Source organism: Amblyomma mixtum, chromosome 4 (assembly GCF_055824585.1).
Source record: "Amblyomma mixtum isolate Tamu chromosome 4, ASM5582458v1, whole genome shotgun sequence".
NCBI classification, from domain to species: domain Eukaryota; kingdom Metazoa; phylum Arthropoda; class Arachnida; order Ixodida; family Ixodidae; genus Amblyomma; species Amblyomma mixtum.
Genome location: NC_143015.1, coordinates 94,927,497 through 94,949,536, shown reverse-complemented (window position 1 = coordinate 94,949,536; position 22,040 = coordinate 94,927,497). Strand labels below are relative to the sequence as shown.

Here is a 22,040-nt window from a genome sequence, read left to right as displayed (position 1 = left end):
CAACAGGGCTGGACTGGACTGCTCAGGTTTGCAGTTCTGGTGCCACAAACAGCTACCCACCATCCCCTTTCATGAAAGAACAGCCGACATTTCATTAAGACTGTGGTCGTACGTTCACCGATGTACGCATGGGCGACGCCTTATTGCTACACTACAGCTGCACTTCCTCTTCGGGAAGGGCAGGCCAGCCAAGAAATCGAGTTGCACTAGGCGGGTGAAAGACTAATACAAAAGTGCAGCGGGCACGTGCTGCACTGGCAAGACTACTGCAAAAGGGTTGCACTTTTTGAACTGTTTCAGCAAGTGCATCCAGATTGAACTGATGTATAGAGAACTAATAGTGGGATGTGAGGCGAGTCTGGTTCACAGGGTAATGCGATGCACGGCAAGGAGGGGTTCACCAATCGCCCCCCATTCTATGGCCTAATAATTACAGTCGATCCCAGCTATATTGAACTCAAAGATGATTGCAGAATAGTTTGATATATCAATAGTTCGACATAGAAAGTGCCAATTGATCAGCCTATCTGTAACCTACAAGCAGAAATGCATTGCACCATCTCCAGTGACATGCTTCTTACAGTGACGAGCCTCCTGCCGGCGTGCTGGCAACGCATCGGGCCGCTAGGCTTAGCCTGCTTCACATTGAAGCCGCAGCTGGCGACAGTTCAGAACTAACCATCGCCTATTACGAGAGGTTTAATCCTGTTATAGTACTTCGTAAATAAAATAGCTTTCAGATTAAAATCAAGGTACAGTTGGTTTCAGCATTGCCTTCAGCAGTGTAGTTAGTGAAGCACGTTAGGCGAGGGCGGTCACTAGGCTTCTGCAGTTTGGTTGGTTTCACCGCGTGACATGGCTGTCACGTGGGAAGTGTGTACAAGAGGTCGAAGGCTAACCTGATACACACGCACTCCAAGTTTAATTCGTGACGTGGTGTTACAGCACTAGCGCAGCTAGGAGGTGCGCAGCGCTGTTCCACGTGTGGAAAGCGATGTATGAGGAGCACCAACTGCAGGGGCGCTGTTTGATGTATCGAATGTTCTGGTAAATGGGAGTTTGATGAATGAGAACAGCTAGTGCTATACAAGTATACAGCCGCTGTATCTTACCGGCACTCACCTATGGGGCAGAAACGGGGAGGCTAACAAAGAGGTAAGTTAAGGACAACGCAGCAAGGTATGGAAAGAAAAATGACAGGTGTAACGTTGAGAGATCGGAAGCGGGCGGAGTGGGTGAGAGAACAAACGCGGTTTAATGATGTCCTAGTTGAAATCAAGAGAAAGAAATGGGCTTGGGCAGGGCATGCAATGAGAAGGCAAGAAGATAACCGCTGGTCCTTAAGGGTAACGGAGTGTATTCCAAGAGAAGGCAAGCGTAGCAGGGGACGGCAGAAAGTAGATTAAGAAGTTTGCGGGGATACACTGGCTGCAACTGGCGAAGGACAGGGTTAATTGGAGGGACATGGGAGAGGCCTTTGCCCTGCAGTGGGTGTAGTCAGGCGGATGATGATGATGATGAGTGTTGTCCTTTTGCATGGGATTCCGAGGGAGACGTCCTGGCTGCTCGATTTGAACGGTGATTTGGTGTATTCGGGATTGACTGTATTCAGTAACAGTGATTCAGATGTAAAGCAAGGGATGACTTTCACTTTCAAAAAGAAATTGCACTAAATTTGTGTGAATGCGGCATGTGGTTTGCAGCATGCTACGTTTTCAATTGACATCTTTAAACTGGGATCAGTGTGTTTTGAGAGTGTTGAAATGTGCACTTGTAACGATGGCAGGCTATCCCTGGTCACGCGTCTCAATCCTATTCGGTCTGCCCCTGCAGGGGATGTACTTCAACTTTGAGATCTTCCTCATGAAGGAGAAGCAGATCCCCGTTGACAGCCTCGAGATCAAAGGTGCGTCTGCCTTCTTTCAAGTGTGCTGTTCCTTGTTCTTTGTTTGCACAGCATGGGCCATGATAATGGCTCTAAGCTATGTGAAAATGATTAACCTTAATAAATAACGCAGTCGAACTTTGTACAGTCGAACCTCGATGTAACGAACCTCAATGTAACGAAATTCGCGATGTAACGCATTTTTTTTCATTTCCCAATCACTTCCCCATTGAAAACCATGTATTTTTTTTCGCGATTTAACGAAGTAATTTTGCTCCGCACTTTCGATGTAACGAAGTCCTTGCGCATCGCATGCATGTGCCAGGAGCTACCTTGCCAATCGAATGGGAGCTAAAAGTTTAGCCGAGACGAAACGCAGTTTGTATTTGCCCTTTTACGCGCCAATTTTGCCGGCAGTGTGCGAGAACGTACCGCCGCGCCATCTGTCGTGCGCATACAAAGCCCGCGTCATGGAAGTTTCAAGACGCGCCGCGCCATGACGCCACTGGCGAGCTGTAGACTCTGAACGTGAAAGCGCAAACCAGAATTTTCTTGCAGCGTCCGTTCGTTTTTTTTTTTTTTGCGTGCGATGTCCTCGTAGACAACAACAAAAAAAAGTCATCAGTGTTGACAAACTCGTGGAGCTAGTGTGGTCGTACCTTTAAAACGGGTGAGCGGCGAAAAAAAAAAAAAAAACGTGCCCTGGCAGAGGAGGCGAGTGGCGAAGGGGGTAGAGGGGAGGCGTGGCGTGGGAGGCGCGCGCGGTGCATTCTGGGTGGGCGGCTTCGGCGCGGCCCGCGCGAAATGCAGCCGGCTGCATTCCGCGCCGGGCGCCGTCAGAGCGCGCCGGTAGCCGCCGAACACGCTGGCGATCGGGCGCCGCTGTTTCGCGGACGTGACGTCGCCGTGCCGCGCGCGCACGCGCGCTCGCGCTACGTCGGAGTATAACCGCGCCGCGAGCACAATCCCACCGCGCCGGCGTGAGCGATGCGAACATTTTTCTTTATTTTTCTCTGATGCGTCCCCGGCTGCAAATGTTCAATGCTGATGATGATGATACTAGTAGCGACATCTTGTGGCGGCTTTCAGTACTAGGCGCTGCGCTCGTTCTTTTGCTATGCGCACACGGAGAAAAATGATGCCGTCGCGGTGTTTGCTATCACTCATTATGCTCCTGATGTAGAAAAAAACATCCGGTGCCCTTGTTAGCGATACTATTACTCGATTTTCTTGTGTATTTCCTCAATAAGTGATTTACAAGTTCCCATCAACAAGCAGTGTTCCTGAACCAGTTATACTTTATTTTGACAGCTGAAACATGGGAACCTCGACGTAACGAAATTCGCGATGTAACGAAATTTTCGGCTGCAAGTAGGACTTCGTTATATCGAGGTTCAACTGTATACTGTAAAAGCTCGTTATAGCAAACAGGTAAGAAAATCGCAAGATAGTTTGGATATAGGCGAAATTTGCGAAATAAAATTTTGCCCAAAACGCACGCAACAGCAATGCAATTTGCCGTACTTTCTTGCGCATAAGCCGCACTAAAAATTGAAAAAAAAAAAAGTGTTTAAAATGCGGGGGTGCGGGTTACCTGCAAGTATTAGGGGAGGTGGGTTGGCTTCATGGCAATGTGCGGCTTGCCATGCAGAGTCCTAGTTCCCATCGACATTGAGGGGTGTTAATAAGTAACGGCCGATACCTAAGGAGTTGGCTGAAACTCACCTCCATAGTTTAAACGTTTAAAGGTGGTTATGTGTTGTTCAAAGCCTGGTGTCGTCCCAATTACCCTACTGGCCTATTCTGCAATAGCTCAAGGGAGCAGTTAAACAGTGCTGCATTGGCGGACACAAAACCGTAACCAGCCAGATTTTTACTGCATTGGTATATTTGGCAGTCTGCCTAGCTGGGCACTTTCCATGCAAAAATGATCTTTTCACCCGTATTTAGTTAAGTGAGGACTACTTATGCCTAACTGTTGACATATCAGCTTTGGCAGTGAAAAAGAACCTCATGAATGCAAATAAGAGAGAATTGAAAAATCGATATTTTCTTGAATTTTCGATTCTTTAAGACCCGCGTCTCCCCTTAATAAGTAGTTATATTATTAAGAGGCTTGTATTATCAATATCCTGCCGTAAATGCATTATTTCATTATAAACCATTTTGTTATAGTGAGGTATAACTGTGCCGCTGCGGTGGCTCAGTGGTTATAGCACTCGGCTGCTGACCAAAAGACACTGTTTTGATCGTGGCCGCGGTGGCTGGAATTTCTTTGGAGGAGAAATTCTTGAGGCCCGTGTACTGTGCGATGTCAGTGCACGTTAAAGAACCCCAGGTGGTCGAAATTATTCCGGAGACCTCCACTACGGTGTCTCTCATAGCCTGAGTCGCTTTGGGACGTTAAACCTCCATAAACCCAAACCCAAGGTATAGCTGTGTTTCAGTGTGCTCTAGAAGAGGTTTCTGAAATTTTTTTATGCTTCCATCTGAAGCCGTGCATGAATTGCAGTCGGCTCAGCTTTGCGTTGACGTTGCTCCCTTCGCACCTCCTCCCCCCCCCCGTGCTGCAGACTCGATAGTGGCGTTTGCCTGGGAGCCCGTGGGCAGCAAGTTTGCCATCATCCACGGGGACAGCCCCCACATCTCGGTGTCCTTCTACGGGGTCAAGCCCGGTGCCTCGGCCGTGCTCCTCAAGAAGTTTGAGCGCAAGCAGTGCAACCACCTCTTCTGGTCACCCAGCGGACAGTTTATCGTGCTGGCCGGCCTGCGAACGTGAGTGCTTCTGCCTCTCTCACTCGCACGGCCTCCCTCGTTCATTGCTTCAGGCCGAGCAGTGCATAGCTGATTTTCTGGGGTGAAAAGAATTCATTAGCACTCAAAACATGATACACGTAAAATAAGTTTGTAAGTATTTTAGAAAAAGCCCTCGCATGCTTGAAGTATGCCTGTTGCAATGTAGTTTCAGGTAGTGCTTGGCATTCGCTTCACGGGAAAATCAGTGATTGGTTGACAAGAAGCACCTGAATATCTCTGCAGATGTCTGTTGCACAGTACGCACAACTGCTAAGGTGGTCATACCCGCAGGCGGGTACTGCTTGATACTGCAGTCTTGGTACTGCAGTCTTGGTACTGCAGTCTTGGTACTGCAGTCTTGGTACTGCTGTCTTGGTACTGCAGTCTTGGTACGGCAGGCTTGGTACGGCAGGCTTGGTACGGCAGGCTTGGTACGGCAGTCTTGGTACGGCAGTCTTGGTACTGCAGTCTTGGTACTGCAGTCTTGGTACTGCAGTCTTGGTACTGCAGCCTTGGTACTGCAGCCTTGGTACTGCAGCCTTGGTACTGCAGTCTTGGTACGGCAGTCTTGGTACTGCAGCCTTGGTACTGCAGCCTTGGTACTGCAGCCTTGGTACTGCAGCCTTGGTACGGCAGTCTTGGTACTGCAGTCTTGGTACTGCAGTCTTGGTACGGCAGTCTTGGTACTGCAGTCTTGATACTGTAGGTCGCAGGGTTATACCGCAGGCCAGCAAAAAATTGGCTCTCACCTGTCAGTTGCTTTCATTCCTGGATGGCCCGTGCTGCAGCAAGGGAAAGCCTCTGGAATTGATGATTTGTGTTGGCCAAAACTAAAAGCGATTTTTGCCACTACAATAGCCCGCCTGTTTTTTCGACTCCTATAATTCAGATTTTATTGAGGAACGTCGGGCACCTCATAGGAACGTATATTTGCACACCGATATTTCGGAACCTAGAAGTTAGATTTTGTGGACAAAAGTGGACTCCAGCAATGCTGCAGAGATAGTTTCTCTCGACCCAACCTAGACATGTGCGGGCATCGCTGTCAGAAACAAACTGGTCCTTCACTGCTGTGAAAGGCGCCATCTTGGACTGGCTTGGATAGGATTGGCTATTTTGTTCCTCGTTGTTGTTGTTGCTGCTTGAGTTGACGGCATGCCCTATGCTGCCATCAGGTTGGGCTACTAAGAAGAGTGCACGATCACGTTGAAAACGTGACAGTGTCCGCTGCGCTTTACATGGCTTCCAATGGGACGTGCGTGTAGGGGGTGTATAGCCGGAGGTGCTTGCTTCATCTTGCTTCTTTCAGCGAGTTCCCTCTCGCTCGCTGCCCCGGGAAACACTGCGCTCTCACTTTGCGTGGGGCATTCATGGTGGCGCGTTCACGACAGGATCCACTGCCACATCACAGTCTATTGCAATCCAGAAACACCTCCTCTAAGCCACTCTCAAAAGCCCAGACTCCTCCTAGACAGCACGCCGAGTCACAGATAGATCAGCGTGATAGTGTAGTGGCAATGGCCGGCCCAATTACTCCCGCATTGAGCTTCCAAGTGTCACACATACTAGTTGAGATGCAATCTCATGGCCTTTGCCAATTGTGCAAGGTAATAATGCGAAGCGCTTCATAGAAGTAGGCATATAGGTATTTCGAAGGACCATTGCAGACAACTCATGCGCATTCCACCGCAACTTGATGCTCAGGTGTCAAGCGGGCTGTTGATGCATTCTGCCTTGGCCAGTGAACGTGCTCTGTGGCTCCGACGTGACTCAGACAACCCATTGCAGCGCTACTTTTGCTTTTGCTCAGAGAAGTGTGGCATTGTAACCGTCATAGGCTCTGATCTCTCCCCCTTCATGGTGATGCATTAAAGGTTAGTTTATTCGACCTTCAAGGGAGTGGAAAAAAATGTTAGAACTGTCTGGAAGTTCGAGTTTTTGGAATGACCTCAAAAAATCTGTTAGCTGGTTGCAACGCAGTAAATTTATTTGGTTAAAGATTGGGCAGTGGGTGCCTGCTTTTGAGATAAGAACAGCGCGGCAATGACTCCTGTGTAAAGCATGCAAGGGCCGCACTTTTTTTTCCAGATTCGAGGGCCAATTTTTTGGGTGCGACCCATACGCATGCTGTGCGAAAAAAGAAGTTTAAAGTAGAAACACATTATAATCAGGGAATGAGCGGCATTTATTCTACGTTCAGTCGTCACCTGCGGAGTCTTCCGACTCTGAGCTGGTGCTGTGCTCTTGTGCATGCTCTTCCCACAAGAAGTAGCGCAGCATGTCCTCTGTCAACGCATAGCTGTTGTTCCGCGCTTCTGTCGCATAGCAGAGCAGCTTTTATTCCAGGTCGGAAAACTTGCATGACTTGCTTTGGAAACCGCGCTTTTTGCAGCCTGCGTTCCTCAATGCATCCTTTTAGTTAAATTATCGTCGGACGCACTTCTTGGCCACATCGAATTTCCTGCCTGCCGCATGCTTGCCGTGTCTGAGAGCAAACTCGCAGCTGTGTAGCTTGCCCATCGTGCTAAAATTGCATCGCTCGGCAGCAGCACGCGAAAGCCACAACTACAATGAACTGACATGGCTACCACAGTTCCCTTGCCTTTGAGAGCCATAAAAAACTGGAGCTGGTGATGCTGATATGGATAGCGGGAACTTGTGGCGCAGGGAAAAGTTATGATGATGATGATGAGCCGCTGCCTCGGGCGCCATCTGCAGGCGGCATATGGAAGCCCCTCTGCATTTGCTTGGCCTCAGTGATCACAAGTGCACTGTTGCTCTCAGCCGGAGCTGATCGCGGAGGCCACGCAAGTGCATTTCGAAGGCTATTCCTGTGTGGGTTGCAGAAAGTTTGGGTGCATTGGGAAAATAAAATTTTATTAATGAAGTCATAGTTATGAAATTTTCAGGGCACATGTATTTTTGTGCGCTGATTCTAGATATGTCATTTAATTTCAGGTAAAACAATTCCTTGTGCACTTTTTATGCAGGTATTTTGCGGAGAGTTTTGAAGAAAATTTGCTGCAGAAAACTCGCTGAAATGTATGCCATTGGGTTCTCTTGACACCAAGGAATACAATAAGGGTGAAATCATCATCCTGGCTATCATAGAACTTGAGTAATAGGGTACTGAAGCTGCCACTTCAGAAACAGGAATACCGCTTTCCTTCTAATTTCTGAAGCGAAAACTTCAAAACTCTATAACTTAAGTTCTATGATAAGGAAGACAATTTCACCCTTATTGTATTCCTTGGTGTCAATAGAACCCAGTGGCATACATTTCAGCGAGTTTCCTGCAGCAAATTTTCTTCAAAACTCTCCGCAAAATACTAGCATAAAAAGTGCATAAGTGCTCAAGGAATTGTTTTACATGAAATTAAATGACATATTTAGAATCAGCACACAAAAATACATATTCCCTGATGATTTCGTAACTGTGACTTCATTAATAAAATTTTTTTTTTCAAGACCAGTGTCCCCCCTTAAGTCTGGTTCACATGCAAGCGACTGAGCGATTGAGTGGTGTGTCGCAGTGAAAATTTCCAACTTGTTGGAACCTTGGCTCTCGCCGCGGTGGCAGGATATTCGCTAGTGTTTTCGATTGCATTTGAAACAGGCTTTACACGGATCTTTATTTTTCTGTACTATTTCCTTCAGGAGAACAGGGTGTGGCCGTAAGATGCATTTATATGGTATCTGGAGTCAACTTTCTTTTTGACCAGCATGGGCTGCAAGTTAGGTTATGCAGCAGTGCACGATAACCACGAAGTTCATCCATAGAGGTATCACATTCCTGGAGCTAAATTTTTTGCTGAATCCCATTCTTATTGCTGCGCTCTGTTAACTTGAAAACCCAGTTAAGGGGGTAGCCTGCTCTTGAAAGGGAAATTTTATTAATGGAGTCACAGTTAAGAAATCTTCAGGCCACATGTATTTTTGTGTGCTGATTCTAAATATGTCATTTAATTTCATGTAAAACAATTCCTTGAGCACTTATGTCATATTTGTATGCATGTATTTTGTTAAGAGCATTGAAAAAAATTTATTGCATGAAACTTGCTGAAATGTATGCCATTGGGTTCTCTTGACACCAAGGAATGCCATAAGGGTAAAATTATCATCCTGGCTATCATAGAACTTGAGTTATGGGATACTGAAGCTGCCACTTCAGAAACAGGAATACACATTTTTCTTCTCATTTCAGAAGCGACAACTTCAAAACCCTATAACATAAGTTCTATGATATGTAGGAAGACAATTTTACCCTTATGGCATTCCTTGGTGTCAAGGGAACCCAATGGCATACATTTCAGCAAGTTTCGTGCAATAAATTCTTTTCAAAGCTCTTCCCAAAATACATGCATAAAAATTACATAAGTGCTCAAGGCATTGTTTTACATGAAATTAAATGACATATTTAAAATCGGCACACAAAAATACATATTCCCTGAAGATTTCTTTACTGTGACTCCATTAATATTTTTTCTTTTTAAGACCAGGCTCCCCCTTTAATTTGAATGCTTTTTGCGGCCATTCCCAACGACTTGCGAAGGTAGAAAGCTGACCATGTGAAGTTTGCCGATTGTTTGGCCCATGGAGGATGATTGTTTGCTCCTCCATGGACGTCTTCAAGCCTGCCTTTCCCATGTGTGCTTGCAGCATGAATGGGACCCTGGAGTTCATTGACACTGCCGACTTCACCATGATGAACCAGAATGACCACTTCATGGCCTCGGACGTTGAGTGGGATCCTACGGGGCGCTACGTGGTCTCTGGCGTCAGCTGGTGGCTGCACAAGGTCTGCTCCCCCCCTTTCTTTTTCTCTTTCGTTTTTTTTTTTTAAACTTGTTGTACTCGTGGTTGTAGGACCTTCAGATGCTGCATTTACTTGTATTTGTACATATGTCCTGAATACTATCAAATCTCAGCATAGAGAAGGTGCAGTGTGCAGTTGTGAGTACACTACAGTCAAATCCACTTATAACAATACTGAAGTGCCATGGAAATATCATTGTTATAACCAATAATTGTTGTAACAGGGTTGTGCCGAAAATACCATAGAACACATGCAAAAGCTGACGGTGCTGCAACTGACCATTGTTATATCCAATAGATTGTTATAACCGGTATTGTTATAAGTGGGTGTGACTGTATAATGAACTGCCGAATGGGCAAAATTGTCTGCAGAACCATTTAAAGCCGGGCATACCAAACGAACACAAAGAGGAATAGGTTTTAAGAAGGGCACCTCTTATTTACGGCAGTTGTACAACTGCTGTCAGTGTGCATTTTCTTTTGTTTGTTTCGCGAAGATGTGTGCTTCAATCCGCTTGCTGTATCAGACTGGTGTGTACGTTGGGACATGTCCTTAAATATAAACAAAACTGTTCACGTCACCTTCACAAGAAAACGTGCTAATCATCCGTATAGGTATAGAATTCATGATTTTACTCTAAACATAAGCAAGTCATTTAAATATCTAGGCGTCTTTTTTACATCGGACTTACGATGGAATAAGCACATTAATCATATTACGAATAAGGCAGCATCACGTTTGGGTTTTCTACGGCGGAATTTTAGCCATTTACCAAGTAACTTAAGAACACAGCTGTATTTCAGACATGTACACTCCATACTTGAATATGGATGTGTTTGCTGGGACCCGCACACATCTGAGTGTGTAGGAAAATTAGAGAAAATTCAGAATAGGGCAGTTAGATTTGTTCTTGGTAATTATAATCGGCAAGTTAGTATGACGGAAAGCAAACGAAAACTTGACTGGCAAGAGCTGAGGGACCGTAGAAGGTACATCAGATTGAAATTTTTCCATGAGATTTATTATTCAAAAACTGGCATAAACCGCGAACAATGTATCTAGGCACCTCATTATATATCGAAGCAACTGGACCACTGCTTGTAGGTCAGGGAATTTTCTTGCAAGGGTGACGTCTTGTGTTATTCTTTTTTTGTTAGAACTGTTCGGGACTGGAACAGTTTGCCATCGAGCATTGTATGTATTACATCTAATGAAGCATTTTTCCATGCACTGCAATAATTGTTTTATACCTATAATGAAGTCCATACCCCCCCTGCTGTAATGCCCTGCGGGGCGATGCAGGTAACTAATAAATAAATAAAATAAAAATGTGCTAATTTACTTACGTAGCAAGTTCTCACGACAGGAGCTGTTCAGGGCAAGTGTAATTGAGACCCTGAATGTCGAGTCACGTATTGTGGAGATACGAGGTCTTGACAGAAGCTGCACAGAGGGGGGGACACTACCCTAAATAGTGGACTTTTGAACCACGTGCTTGATTTCATTGAAACTTATTACTGCTGGGACCACCTCTGCCAAATTTAATTATCCTAGAATAATTATGAAGTATGGTATGCAACCTTTATGCCAAGGTTTACTATGCTTACATAGGAAAACTATTGTTTCAAAAATAAGGGTAATTTTTCCAATTTTTTGTGTTATGTGGCATTGGGAATGTCCAGAGCACACAACTGTGGAATTATTTTGAATGGTATTGCATTTGCATTTTGCATCAATTTTTTTAGTCATTTTCTAGAGTGAAAAAAGGAAAAAAATAGACAAACTGAGCACGCAGTTGTGTTCCTCATAAAATTTCACTCCAGAAAACCTCCTACAGTACCAATATTATTAAGTAATATTGGAATGATAGTTTTTCTAAGCTGACAGTTGACTGAAGAAACAGGAGATGAGAAAAATAGACTCACATGATTGAAAATCATCCCATTTTATTTTTAAGCACTACAGTGTTCAATACAAGCCCCCCGCTGAATAATAAAATTTAGCAGAGGTGGTCCCAGCAGTGATATTTGCAAGTTTCAATGAAATCGAGCAAGTGGTTCAAAGTTCACTTTTTAGGGTAGTGTCCCCCCTTAAGGGGGGACACTACCCAGTGTCCCCCCTTAAGGGGGACCAGTGTCCCCCTTAAGGGGGGACACTGGTCTTGAAAAAAAAATTTTTATTAATGAAGTCACAGTTACGAAATCTTCAGGGAATATGTATTTTTGTGTGCTGATTCTAAATACTATGTCATTTAATTTCATGTAAAACAATTCCTTGAGCACTTATGCACTTTTTATGCTAGTATTTTGCGGAGAGTTTTGAAGAAAATTTGCTGCGGGAAACTTGCTGACATGTATGCCATTGGGTTCTCTTGACACCAAGGAATACAATAAGGCTGAAATTGTCTTCCTGCCTATCACAGAACTTAGGTTATAGAGTTTTGAAGTTGTCGCTTCAGAAATGAGAAGGAAAGTGTGTATTCCTGTTTCTGAAGTGGCAGCTTCAGTACCTTCAGTACCCTATAACTCAAGTTCTATGAGAGCCAGGATGACAATTTTACCCTTATTATATTCCTTGGTGTCAAGAGAACCCAATGGCATACATTTCAGCGAGTTTCCTGCAGCAAATTTTCTTCAAAACTCTCCGCAAAATACTTGGATAAAAAGTGCACAAGTGCTCAAGGAATTGTTTTACATGAAATTAAATGACATATCTAAAATCAGCGCACAAAAATACATGTGCCCTGAAAATTTCATAACTATGACTAAATTAATAAAATTTTCTTTTCAAGACCAGTGTCCCCCCTTAAATGTGTGGGAGGGTGGGAAAACGTTTTCTGCGCAGTCGTGGCATGCTCCGAAATGAAAATTAAAATGTTGAACATTTTACCTTCTCTGGATAATAATTTGTGCCTGAAGACGGGGGCAGTTGCTAGTAGTACACATCACGCAGAGTGCTGGAAGCTATTCATAAAGTTGGCATTTTTTGTTCCATATTTACTTTTGGGCATTTAGGCAGTGTCAGGCTGTTTCACCTGGACTGAGTGGTCTTCAATGACTGCACACTGGTCTTGGTGGCTGCTTTCAGTGTATTTTTTCTGCGGGACTAGTTAATCAAGTTACAGCAAACCTTGGTGAGTAGAACCTGAAGGAAAAAAAACCTCTCTCTCATCAGGTCCAGGTTAGCTGAAGTGCTGTAAGCACTACAAGTACGATTACTAAGAGCACGTCACTATAAGCACGATTACAGAGTTACCTACAAGCACAATTATGTACGCGTTGGATTCTTTGATTTCTGGTGTTTTATCTTTTGAAATTCAGAGGATGAAAGTTTGGCTTTAATTTTCTACTTGGAAAATTCTACTTAGAGTCTGTGTAGAAATTGGGTTTTTCTTGAAACTGTACCACAGTTCTAGCGCCAAATTTTTGGGCTATCCAAGAAAAAATAAAATCGCAAAAAGCTGCCAGAGCTGAATGATGGGAATAAATAAAATCATATATCTAGATCCAGTTCAGTATGTGTTGCTGTTCGGGGCTGGTTTCAGGACTGCAAAGTTTCAGTTTTAACGAAATTTTTCCTGGGCCTCGTGAGCTTCGTTTGAACTGGATGATGTGACTGTGGTGTAAATTGTATCAATTTGAGCTTCACAGTTGGTTTACTCTTCAGTACAAGCCGTACAAACCTAGTGCATAATTGTAGTGAAATCGCTCCTGTGTAGGGGCATAGTGGGTTAAAACACATTCGTTAAAGGTGCACTGAAGTGGAATCTGAACTCGTCTTTTTACTGCGGGAACTCGATCTACACGTTTCGAACATTCTTAGAAATCTCGATTTATTGCCCTGTGTGGCCGATTTCCCTAATTAAATCGAATTAACCTCCCACCTTTATTTTTTTAATTCTCCCCGTACGGTGGGCGGAGTCGACCAACGCGTGCAGTGCCCTTCAGCCAGCTCCGTGGAGGCTTTGCTTTCGCTTCATTTTGTTTTTAGGTTTCCGTAAATAAATAGTTTCATCCGCAGATACTATAGCCGCGAAATAAGCCCGCAGAAATAAAAATACGCACGGGCTATTTGCTTCTACGGATTACTACGTATTACTCCGCTGATGGCAGAGTGGCAAGCCGCCACGGGATTGGGTGAAAGGCACTCCATGCGTTGGTCGACTCCGCCCACCGTACGGGGGGAATTAAAAAAAAAAAAAAGGCGGGAGCCGGACTTTAATTCGATTTAATTAGGGAAATCGGCCACACAGGGCAATAAGTCGAAGTTTCTAAGAATGCTCGGAACGTGTAGATGGAGTTCCCGCAGCAAAAAGACAAGTTCAGATTCCTCTTCAGTGCACCTTTAAAGCAGAGTGTCTAAGCTTGCAGTGCATGATTGCGTTGATGCCTGTGGCACGGCCGCTCAATGGAGGCGCACTTGGTGCGGCCCGCCGCGTCGCGCCTCAATGGCTGGGGAAGCGCGTATTGGGAGAAGTTGAAGTTTCCGCCGCTATTCCCCGCGGGGGCGCCACCACTCCGTGACAAGCCGCCGACGCGCAAGGAGTGCGCTGGCTGTGCTGGCGCGTGTTTTCGCTGTAACTACTCTGCATGACCGCGTGGTTCTGCTAGTTCTGCGTGCTTTTCATCGGTGCCTGTGTCAACAGCGTCCTAAACGCATGCGAAACCATGCCACGCAACTGCTGCGTGCCGCTGTGCATCTCAAACGCAAGAAAAGATCCGAAGATCGGTTACCATGAGTTCCCGCAGAAGCAATGTCCGGAGTTGATTTGCGAGAGAAAAGACCGCAGTCACACCGAGGACCTCTGCAAAGCCTTTCTAGCAAAACTAATGCGACCACTGCTGACCGATTTGGTAGAAAACATCAGTCTTACGGTGGAAAAAATCATACTTGCTCATAAACCGCTTTCGAGGAAAGTTCTTCGCTTGTAAAATAGGCTTGAATTCCTTCGGTGCATCACGTGGCTTCAAAATAAAACGAAAAACATTGGCTGAGCCTGCTGGCGTCTGGTTGAACTGGCTGTCTTTTGTTGTTTCTTTTGCAACTGTTTGTGACAGCAGTATATTTACGAGGGTAATCTTAAAAGTGAGGTCTCCAAAGGGCTGCGGCCGCCAGGAAACTATATGCGTGGCTGCTCGCTATACTGCTGTGTTCATTGTTCCTCGTCTTCCAAACAAGCCATGACTCAGCGCGAAAGGGACTGTCAGTTTTGGCCCGGCAACCATTTGAAATGGAGCTCCCGTTTGTCACTACAGCCAGGAGCGAAGTTCACGCAAATGGCGTTCAACCAATCGAAAATTATCGCCAGTTGACGGAAGTGTACGGAGAGTCTTGCATGGATGTTAAAAACTTCCCCAAGTGGTGTAGGAAGTTCGCAGCTGGTCGCACTTAAATTTACGACGAAGAAAGAAGCGGGAGGCCGTCAATCTTTGATGAAACAGTCGCGAAGGTCGAAGAAATGATGCAGTAATAACGGAGGATCACACTCGACGAACTCTGCATTATGGTTCTTGGCGTTTCTAGAAGCACTATTCATAGGAGTTTAACAGCAAAGTTGAAATATCGGAAGGTGTGCGCAAGACAGGTTGCGCGAATGCTCACAGACGACCATCAACAACAATGCGTTGACTCCTCCTGCGAATTTCTTCCGCGTTCTGGAGATTAAACGGAGATATTTGCATTCTGTTGTTACGGGTGATGAAACCTAGACATTCCACTTCACGCCTGAGACCAAACAAGAATCACGTGAGTGGCGGCACTCATATTCGCCCAAGCCGCGAAAATTCAAGCGAACACAGTCTGCCGGCAAAGTCATGGCAGCTGTGTTTTGGGATCGAAAATGGGTATTGTTGGTAGACTTGTTGGCTCCTTGCACCACAGTAAACGCGGATAGATATTGTGAGACCCTTAAAAAACTCAGAGGGGCGATTCAAAATCGCAGAAGAGGAACAACGCTCGCCCCCACGTTGCCTGTCAAACCATCGCTCTCCTAGAACAGTTTGTATAGGACGTCATCAGCCACTCACCCTACAGTCCGGACTTGGCACTAATTGACTACCACTTCTTTCCAAAGCTAAAAGAACACCACGCTGGAAGGCGCTTCACTGATGATGACGAAGTGAAAGATGCGGTCAAACGCTTCCTTAACGGCATAGCGGCGAGCTGGTATGACATGGGCGTACAAAAACTGCCGCAGCGTCTGTAAAAATGCATAGACTCCAACGGCGATTATGTGGAAAAGTAGAATAATGGTGTCCCTTTTAAGGTTTGGTTTATGGATATTTAACGTCCCAAAGCGACTGAGGCTATGAGGGACGCCGTAGTGAAGGGCTCCGGAAATTTCACCTGGGGTTCTTTAACGTGCACTGACAACGCACAGCACACGGGCCTCTAGAATTTCGCCTTCATCGAAATTCAGCCGCCGCGGCCGGGATCGAACCCGCGTCTTTCGGGTCAGCAGCCGAGCGCCGTAACTGCTGAGCCACCGCGTCGGTGTGTGTCCCTTTTAAGTGATTTGTAATTTGCTTAAAATAAAAATGTCTTTCGATTTATAAAAAAACTGCAGTCCTTAATTTTGGGATGACCCTCGTACGGGGTGGTACCCACTTGAAACTATTTCCAGCGAAAACTGAGCAACAGGCTGAACTATAATGCTGAATGTTACGACCTCAAACGTAAGTTTACAAAAAGTGCATGTTCAATAAGTGGCCCGAAACCTTGTCCCGAGTTCAAGATTATAATATGTAATAAGTTATTACAGTGGTTGAAACGCCTGTCACCGAATGGGTGACCGCTCGGCGAAGCGCACTTCTGCCTCGATTCTCGCTGTAAACACACGGGCGATTCGGAAAAGCGCAGTGATGGTGACATGCCGCTATCACGCTATCAATAGCAAACTTGCACGTGGCACCACCATAATCTGTGAAACGCAGCTTGTAAATGCTAAAATTATAAAGCGCCTACCGCGCGGACACCTAAACGAAAGCACTGCCTCGGCCGCTGCGCGCAGCTCTCCGCCCGGACTCGTTCCGGAGCGGTGGCGATGAGAACTAGGCGCGATACGGCTCTTTCGGGCGACGCGACGGGCCGCACCCAGTGCGCTCTCCATTGAGTGGCCGTGCCTGTGGCCATGGCTGCTGCTTGTCAGGTGGGGCTAAGGCAAGGGGTCAAAGGCACTTGCTTGTTCCCGCATGTCCTTTCTGTGCGCGCTAAGCAGAAAACTTTTTTGCTAAATCAGTACTTTGAGATATGCGAATTGGAGTCGGCAAATGGTTTGCGTTAATTGGTTGATGTAGTAACTGGCAGTGTCTTCGTCTCACGGCCTGTCCAGCTTCCTTTTCAGTGTTTTTAAAAGCCTCGGGGAACCTCTTGCCTCGGTATCCGCCCTTTCATGCTCGACATGTATACAGAAAAAAAAGAGAGAAGGCATGTAGGCGCGCAGCCTCTTGAAAAATTAAAATGCCCAGATTCAATTAATATTGGCCGTCAAAATGGCTAAGTGGTTATGCCACTCGGCTGCGGACCCAAAAGACGTGGGTTTGATCCCGGCTGCGGCGGCCGAATTTCGATGGAGGCGAAATTCTAGAGGCCTGTGTACTGTGCAATGTCAGTGCATGTTAAAGAACCCCAGATGGTCGGAATTTCCGGAGCCCTTCACTACGGCGTCCCTCATAGCCTGAGTCTCTTTGGGACGTTAAACCCCCCTAAAACCATCAATTAATATTGACCGACTGTGCAGCGAATCACTGTTTTGAGCGGTTACCGTGTGATCAGTCCCAAAAGGAAGTAGTAAAGGAAAGGTGAGGATTGAGGCATTTACGAATGTATAGGTGCTTAAAGAACCCCAAAACGATCTCCGAGGGACGTCTCTATGATCTCCAGGGGACGTCCTGATTTCCGCTGAGGAATGCCCCTGTCCTCCGTTTTCAGACGGACAACGCCTTCTGGATCTGGTCGTTCCAAGGGCGGATCCTGCGCAAGTGCAACCTGGAGCGCTTCTGCCAGCTGCAGTGGCGGCCGCGGCCTCCCTCGCTCATCACCGAGGAGAAGCTGAAGGAGATCCGCAAGAACTTCAAGAAGTACTCGGAGCAGTTCGACCTCAAGGACAAGGCCTCGCTCACCAAGGCCTCCAAGGCACGTGGAACTTGTTCTCTCGCTCCTTTCCCCCTCTGCCTGCCTGCCTTTCCCAAATCTTTATTTGGGGGGGGGGGCATGCCCTTGCAGACTCTGATCAAGAAATGTGTAATTTGTGAATATTTGGGAGGTTCGAATGGTGACAGTGCAGTGTGAATTGAATCAAATGCTAAGTACTAGTATTTACAGGCTGTTCGAATGTTCACACGCCCCTAATTTTTACTGTGAACAAAAAAAATTAAGTGGAGTAAGAGGAATACTGAGAACAAATTGAAGTTGGCTTGTACTGATTGATTGCCATGTTAAAAGAGCCAAGAAATGAAATGGAGGTGTGTCTGTGTCATGGGATGATTTCACAAGCACGGTGCGGTGACATCAAGTACCTTTAGTGTGTGGGGATCTCTGAGGCTATGCAGCGCCACCATTCACTTTGAGCCAGCAGTCACAGAGTCTCTAATGTTCTCAGTGTCATCGTCGGTGTCACGAGTGTGGAGAAATATTCTAATTCTAGTTCATCAAAGCAGCGGCGCATCCTTGCGTCTTTGGTGATGCGGCTTCTGGTCACTGTGTCACCATCATCTTCCGCATTTCGCTGATCTCTTCATATATCTTTCACTGTTGGTGAGAAACTAGTGTTGCTGAAAGAACAAACTGAGACAACACTCGAAATGGTTTGACGTATTAAGTGCGAGCTTACAAGATGGCTCTGACGTTGCCTCGATCGCCCAGTGTCAAGGCACTTTCCATTTGTTTGGGCCAGTGGATTTGGCTTATCTTGATCGACATTGCAGCACGATCTGGGTCATATTTCTTTTTATTTGAAATGGGCTGTGTGTGTGCCCGTTGTGCAGGTTTTGTTCGATCTTTTTTATCTTTATAATTTAGGAAAAAAATAAGATTACAGCTTTACTTCGCTTAGTTTTGGTTCCTGGATTTCTAAAGGAAATACAGTCGAACCTCGATGTAACGAACCTCAATGTAACGAAATTCGCGATGTAACGCATTTTTTTCATTTCCCAATCACTTCCCCATTGAAAACCATGTATTTTTTTTCGCGATTTAACGAAGTAATTTTGCTCCGCACTTTCGATGTAACGAAGTCCTTGCGCATCGCATGCATGTGCCAGGAGCTACCTTGACAATCGAATGAGAGCTAAAAGTTTAGCCGAGACGAAACGCAGTTTGTATTTGCCCTTTTACGCGCCAATTTTGCCGGCAGTGTGGGAATCTGCGAGAACGTACCGCCGCGCCATCTGTCGTGCGCATACAAAGCCCGCGGCATGGAAGTTTCAAGACGCGCCGCGCCATGACGCCACTGGCGAGCTGTAGACTCTGAACGTGAAAGCGCAAACCGGAATTTTCTTGCAGCGTCCGTTCGTTCTTTTTTTTTTTTTTTTTCCGTGCGATGTCCTCGTAGAGAACAACAAAAAAAAAGTCTTCAGTGTTGACAAACTCGTGGAGCTAGTGTGGTCGTACCTTTAAAACGGGTGAGCGGCGGAAAAAAAAAAAAAACGTGCCCTGGCAGAGGAGGCGAGTGGCGAAGGGGGTAGAGGGGAGGCGTGGCGTGGGTAACTCTATGGGCGTGGGAGGCGCGCGCGGTGCATTCTGGGTGGGCGGCTTCGGCGCGCTCTCGGCGCGGCCCGCGCGAAATGCAGCCGGCTGCATTCCGCGCCGGGCGCCGTCAGAGCGCGCCGGTAGCCGCCGAACACGCTGGCGATCGGGCGCCGCTGTTTCGCGGACGTGACGTCGCCGTGCCGCGCGCGCACGCGCGCTCGCGCTACGTCGGAGTATAACCGCGCCGCGAGCACAATCCCACTGCGCCGGCGTGAGCGATGCGAACATTTTTCTTTATTTTTCTCTGATGCGTCCCCGGCTGCAAATGTTCAATGCTGATGATGATGATACCAGTAGCGACATCTTGTGGCGGCTTTCAGTACTAGGCGCTGCGCTCGTTCTTTTCCTATGCGCACACGGAGAAAAATGATGCCGTCGCGGTGTTTGCTATCACTCATTATGCTCCTGATGTAGAAAAAAACATCCGGTGCCCTTGTTAGCGATACTATTACTCGATTTTCTTGCGTATTTCCTCAATAAGTGATTTACAAGTTCCCATCAACAAGCAGTGTTCCTGAACCAGTTATACTTTATTTTGACAGCTGAAACATGGGAACCTCGACGTAACGAAATTCGCGATGTAACGAAATTTTCTGCTGCAAGTAGGACTTCGTTATATCGAGGTTCAACTGTAGTAGCTGCATAAATATGTGTGTGGGTGTATGGTACATGTTGTATGTAAATGCTGCATCTCTTAACAGATTTATCTAAATGTGAGCAAGTGCACAAGTACACACAGATGTCACTCTTTCGACGTATACAGTGAAACCTCGTTATAGTGAATAGGTGATAAACCATCAAATAGTTTGACATAGCCGAAATTCAAAATGCAAAATTTTGCCGTAAACTATCGTTGAAGCAGCAAAATTTAATCAGTGATAGAACGGCAACTGGGGGAGACCTTTTCCGTAGCTCCACCACCGTAGATCCGTAGATCCACCGGAAGTCATCATGGCATAGTGAAAATTGTCCTAGAATGGTCGGAAAAACGTCGGATTTGTGACAAATTAGATGGAAAAATGTGTAATTAAGCGTAATTAACACTTGAGATCCCCGAAAGATGTATAATTTGGGTATCGATATAGCCACGGGAACGGTGTGACGCCACATCCACCGGAAGTCGTCACGGCATAGTGTCCTCGGCTTTCGCCTCTCAACACTTTAATTGCTAAAGTGTGCATGCAATTTTTTATGGCAATCCGAATTCAGTATGTAAACTGAGAAATGCATGTGCTTGTTGAAAATAATTGGGAGCAATTCATTATAACTAATAGTTCATAATGTCTTGTGTTCTCTGTAATGAGGTTTGACTGTGGTATGTGAGTGCAGCATCTGTAACAGATGCGTGTATCTAAGTGTGAGTAAATGCACATGTAGATGGTACTCTTTAGTGTAACTGCCAGTTGATCGTGTCTTGACGTGGTGGTGACCGTTGCAGGAGGTGATGGAGAAGCGGAAACGCATGCTGGAGGACTTCCGGGCTCTACAAGAGCGAAAGACAGCAGAGTACCACTCCATGCGCGAAATCCGCATGCAGCTGCGTGACGGTAGGCATTCTGTTTTCGTGTACCTGGCTGTTTTAACCAGTTTCCCTCTGATAGTCTTCATTGAAGCCCTGACAAAATTGCAGGAGTTGTTAGCATTTGCCATGTCTAGAATGACGTTTCTGAGGCAGTCTTGTCAGAGCCGTAGTTCCTTGGACTGCCTGACTTATGTTAAAGGTGCACTGAAGAGGAATCTGAACTCTTATTTTTACCGCCGGAACTCGATCTACACATCCCGAGCGTTCTTGGAAACTTCGAATGATGGTCCTGTGCGGCCGATTTCCCAAGTTTAAATTGGATTAACATCTGGTTCCCGCCTTTTTTTTTTTTTTTTAATTCCCCCGTGGGAGGAGTCGACCAACCTTTTAACCAATCCCGTGGCGGCTTGCCACTCTGCCATCGGCGGAGTGATACGTAGTTATCGGTGAAAGCAAAGAGTCCGCGCGTATTTTTATTTCTGTGGTCCTAATTTGCAGCTATGTAGTCTCTGACTAGACCTATTTATTCACGGAAACCTAAGAGAAAAAAATAAAAGCGAAAGCAAAGCCACCACGCGACTGTGTAGATCGAGTTCCCGTGGCAAAAAGACGAGTTCAGATTCCTCTTCAGTGCACCTTTATGCTTCGGAGCCGTTTTTCGCTGTTTGTTTTGCATGCAATAGATGAGAGCGTTTTTGAGGGTGTTGCTTTGGTATATAGGGCTAGCTGTGCTTTCTTACTGTTTTCAGAAAATCAACTGGTCCAATAGGAACTTGATGATAACTCGTCTTTTGTTGAGCATGGGCCAGTAGAGTGCAAATGTGGGAAAAATTCAGCTTACTTGCACATAGATTATCACTACTGACATAATTCATGCTAGGTTTAAAAGAGGTCTGAAAAGCAAGCTGTAGCTGTGGGAAATATTATCCCCAAAGCGTGACTGGCTTGTGCTAAAACTTGTGCTTTGCCTTTGATGTTCCTGATATGGTCGTACACCATAGCTAGTTGTGGCTTTGGCAATTTGACACCTGTGCGTGTTCTAGTTGTCCTTTGCAAGACATGTTCTCAGGAATTTGCGTTCTCATGCAGGCATCGACACAGACGAACTGGACAGCAATCTGGAAGACCTGGAGGAGGAAGTGGTGGAGTTCCTTATAAAGGAAGAAGAGGTAGCCCAGGACTCTGGTGACGCAGACTGAACTCAAGTTGAAGAGGGCCATGTCTCCGCCAGGCCTTAGCTGCTCAGAAAATAAAATAAATGCCTCCTTGTTTAA

General features: G+C 46.0%; 1 protein-coding gene across 1 annotated transcript in view; it reads left to right on the top strand.

The window, feature by feature from the left end:
• The window catches only part of eIF3b (eukaryotic translation initiation factor 3 subunit b), a 47,890-nt gene extending 25,850 nt beyond the window's left edge, over positions 1 to 22,040 (top strand). The window contains exons 9-14 of the mRNA XM_089587147.1: positions 1,834 to 1,906; positions 4,459 to 4,660; positions 9,341 to 9,479; positions 17,427 to 17,630; positions 20,683 to 20,791; positions 21,856 to 22,040. Coding sequence (XP_089443273.1) covers positions 1,834 to 1,906; positions 4,459 to 4,660; positions 9,341 to 9,479; positions 17,427 to 17,630; positions 20,683 to 20,791; positions 21,856 to 21,965 — 837 coding nt within the window. The 3' untranslated portion in view covers positions 21,966 to 22,040. The remainder of the gene's footprint in view (positions 1 to 1,833; positions 1,907 to 4,458; positions 4,661 to 9,340; positions 9,480 to 17,426; positions 17,631 to 20,682; positions 20,792 to 21,855) is intronic.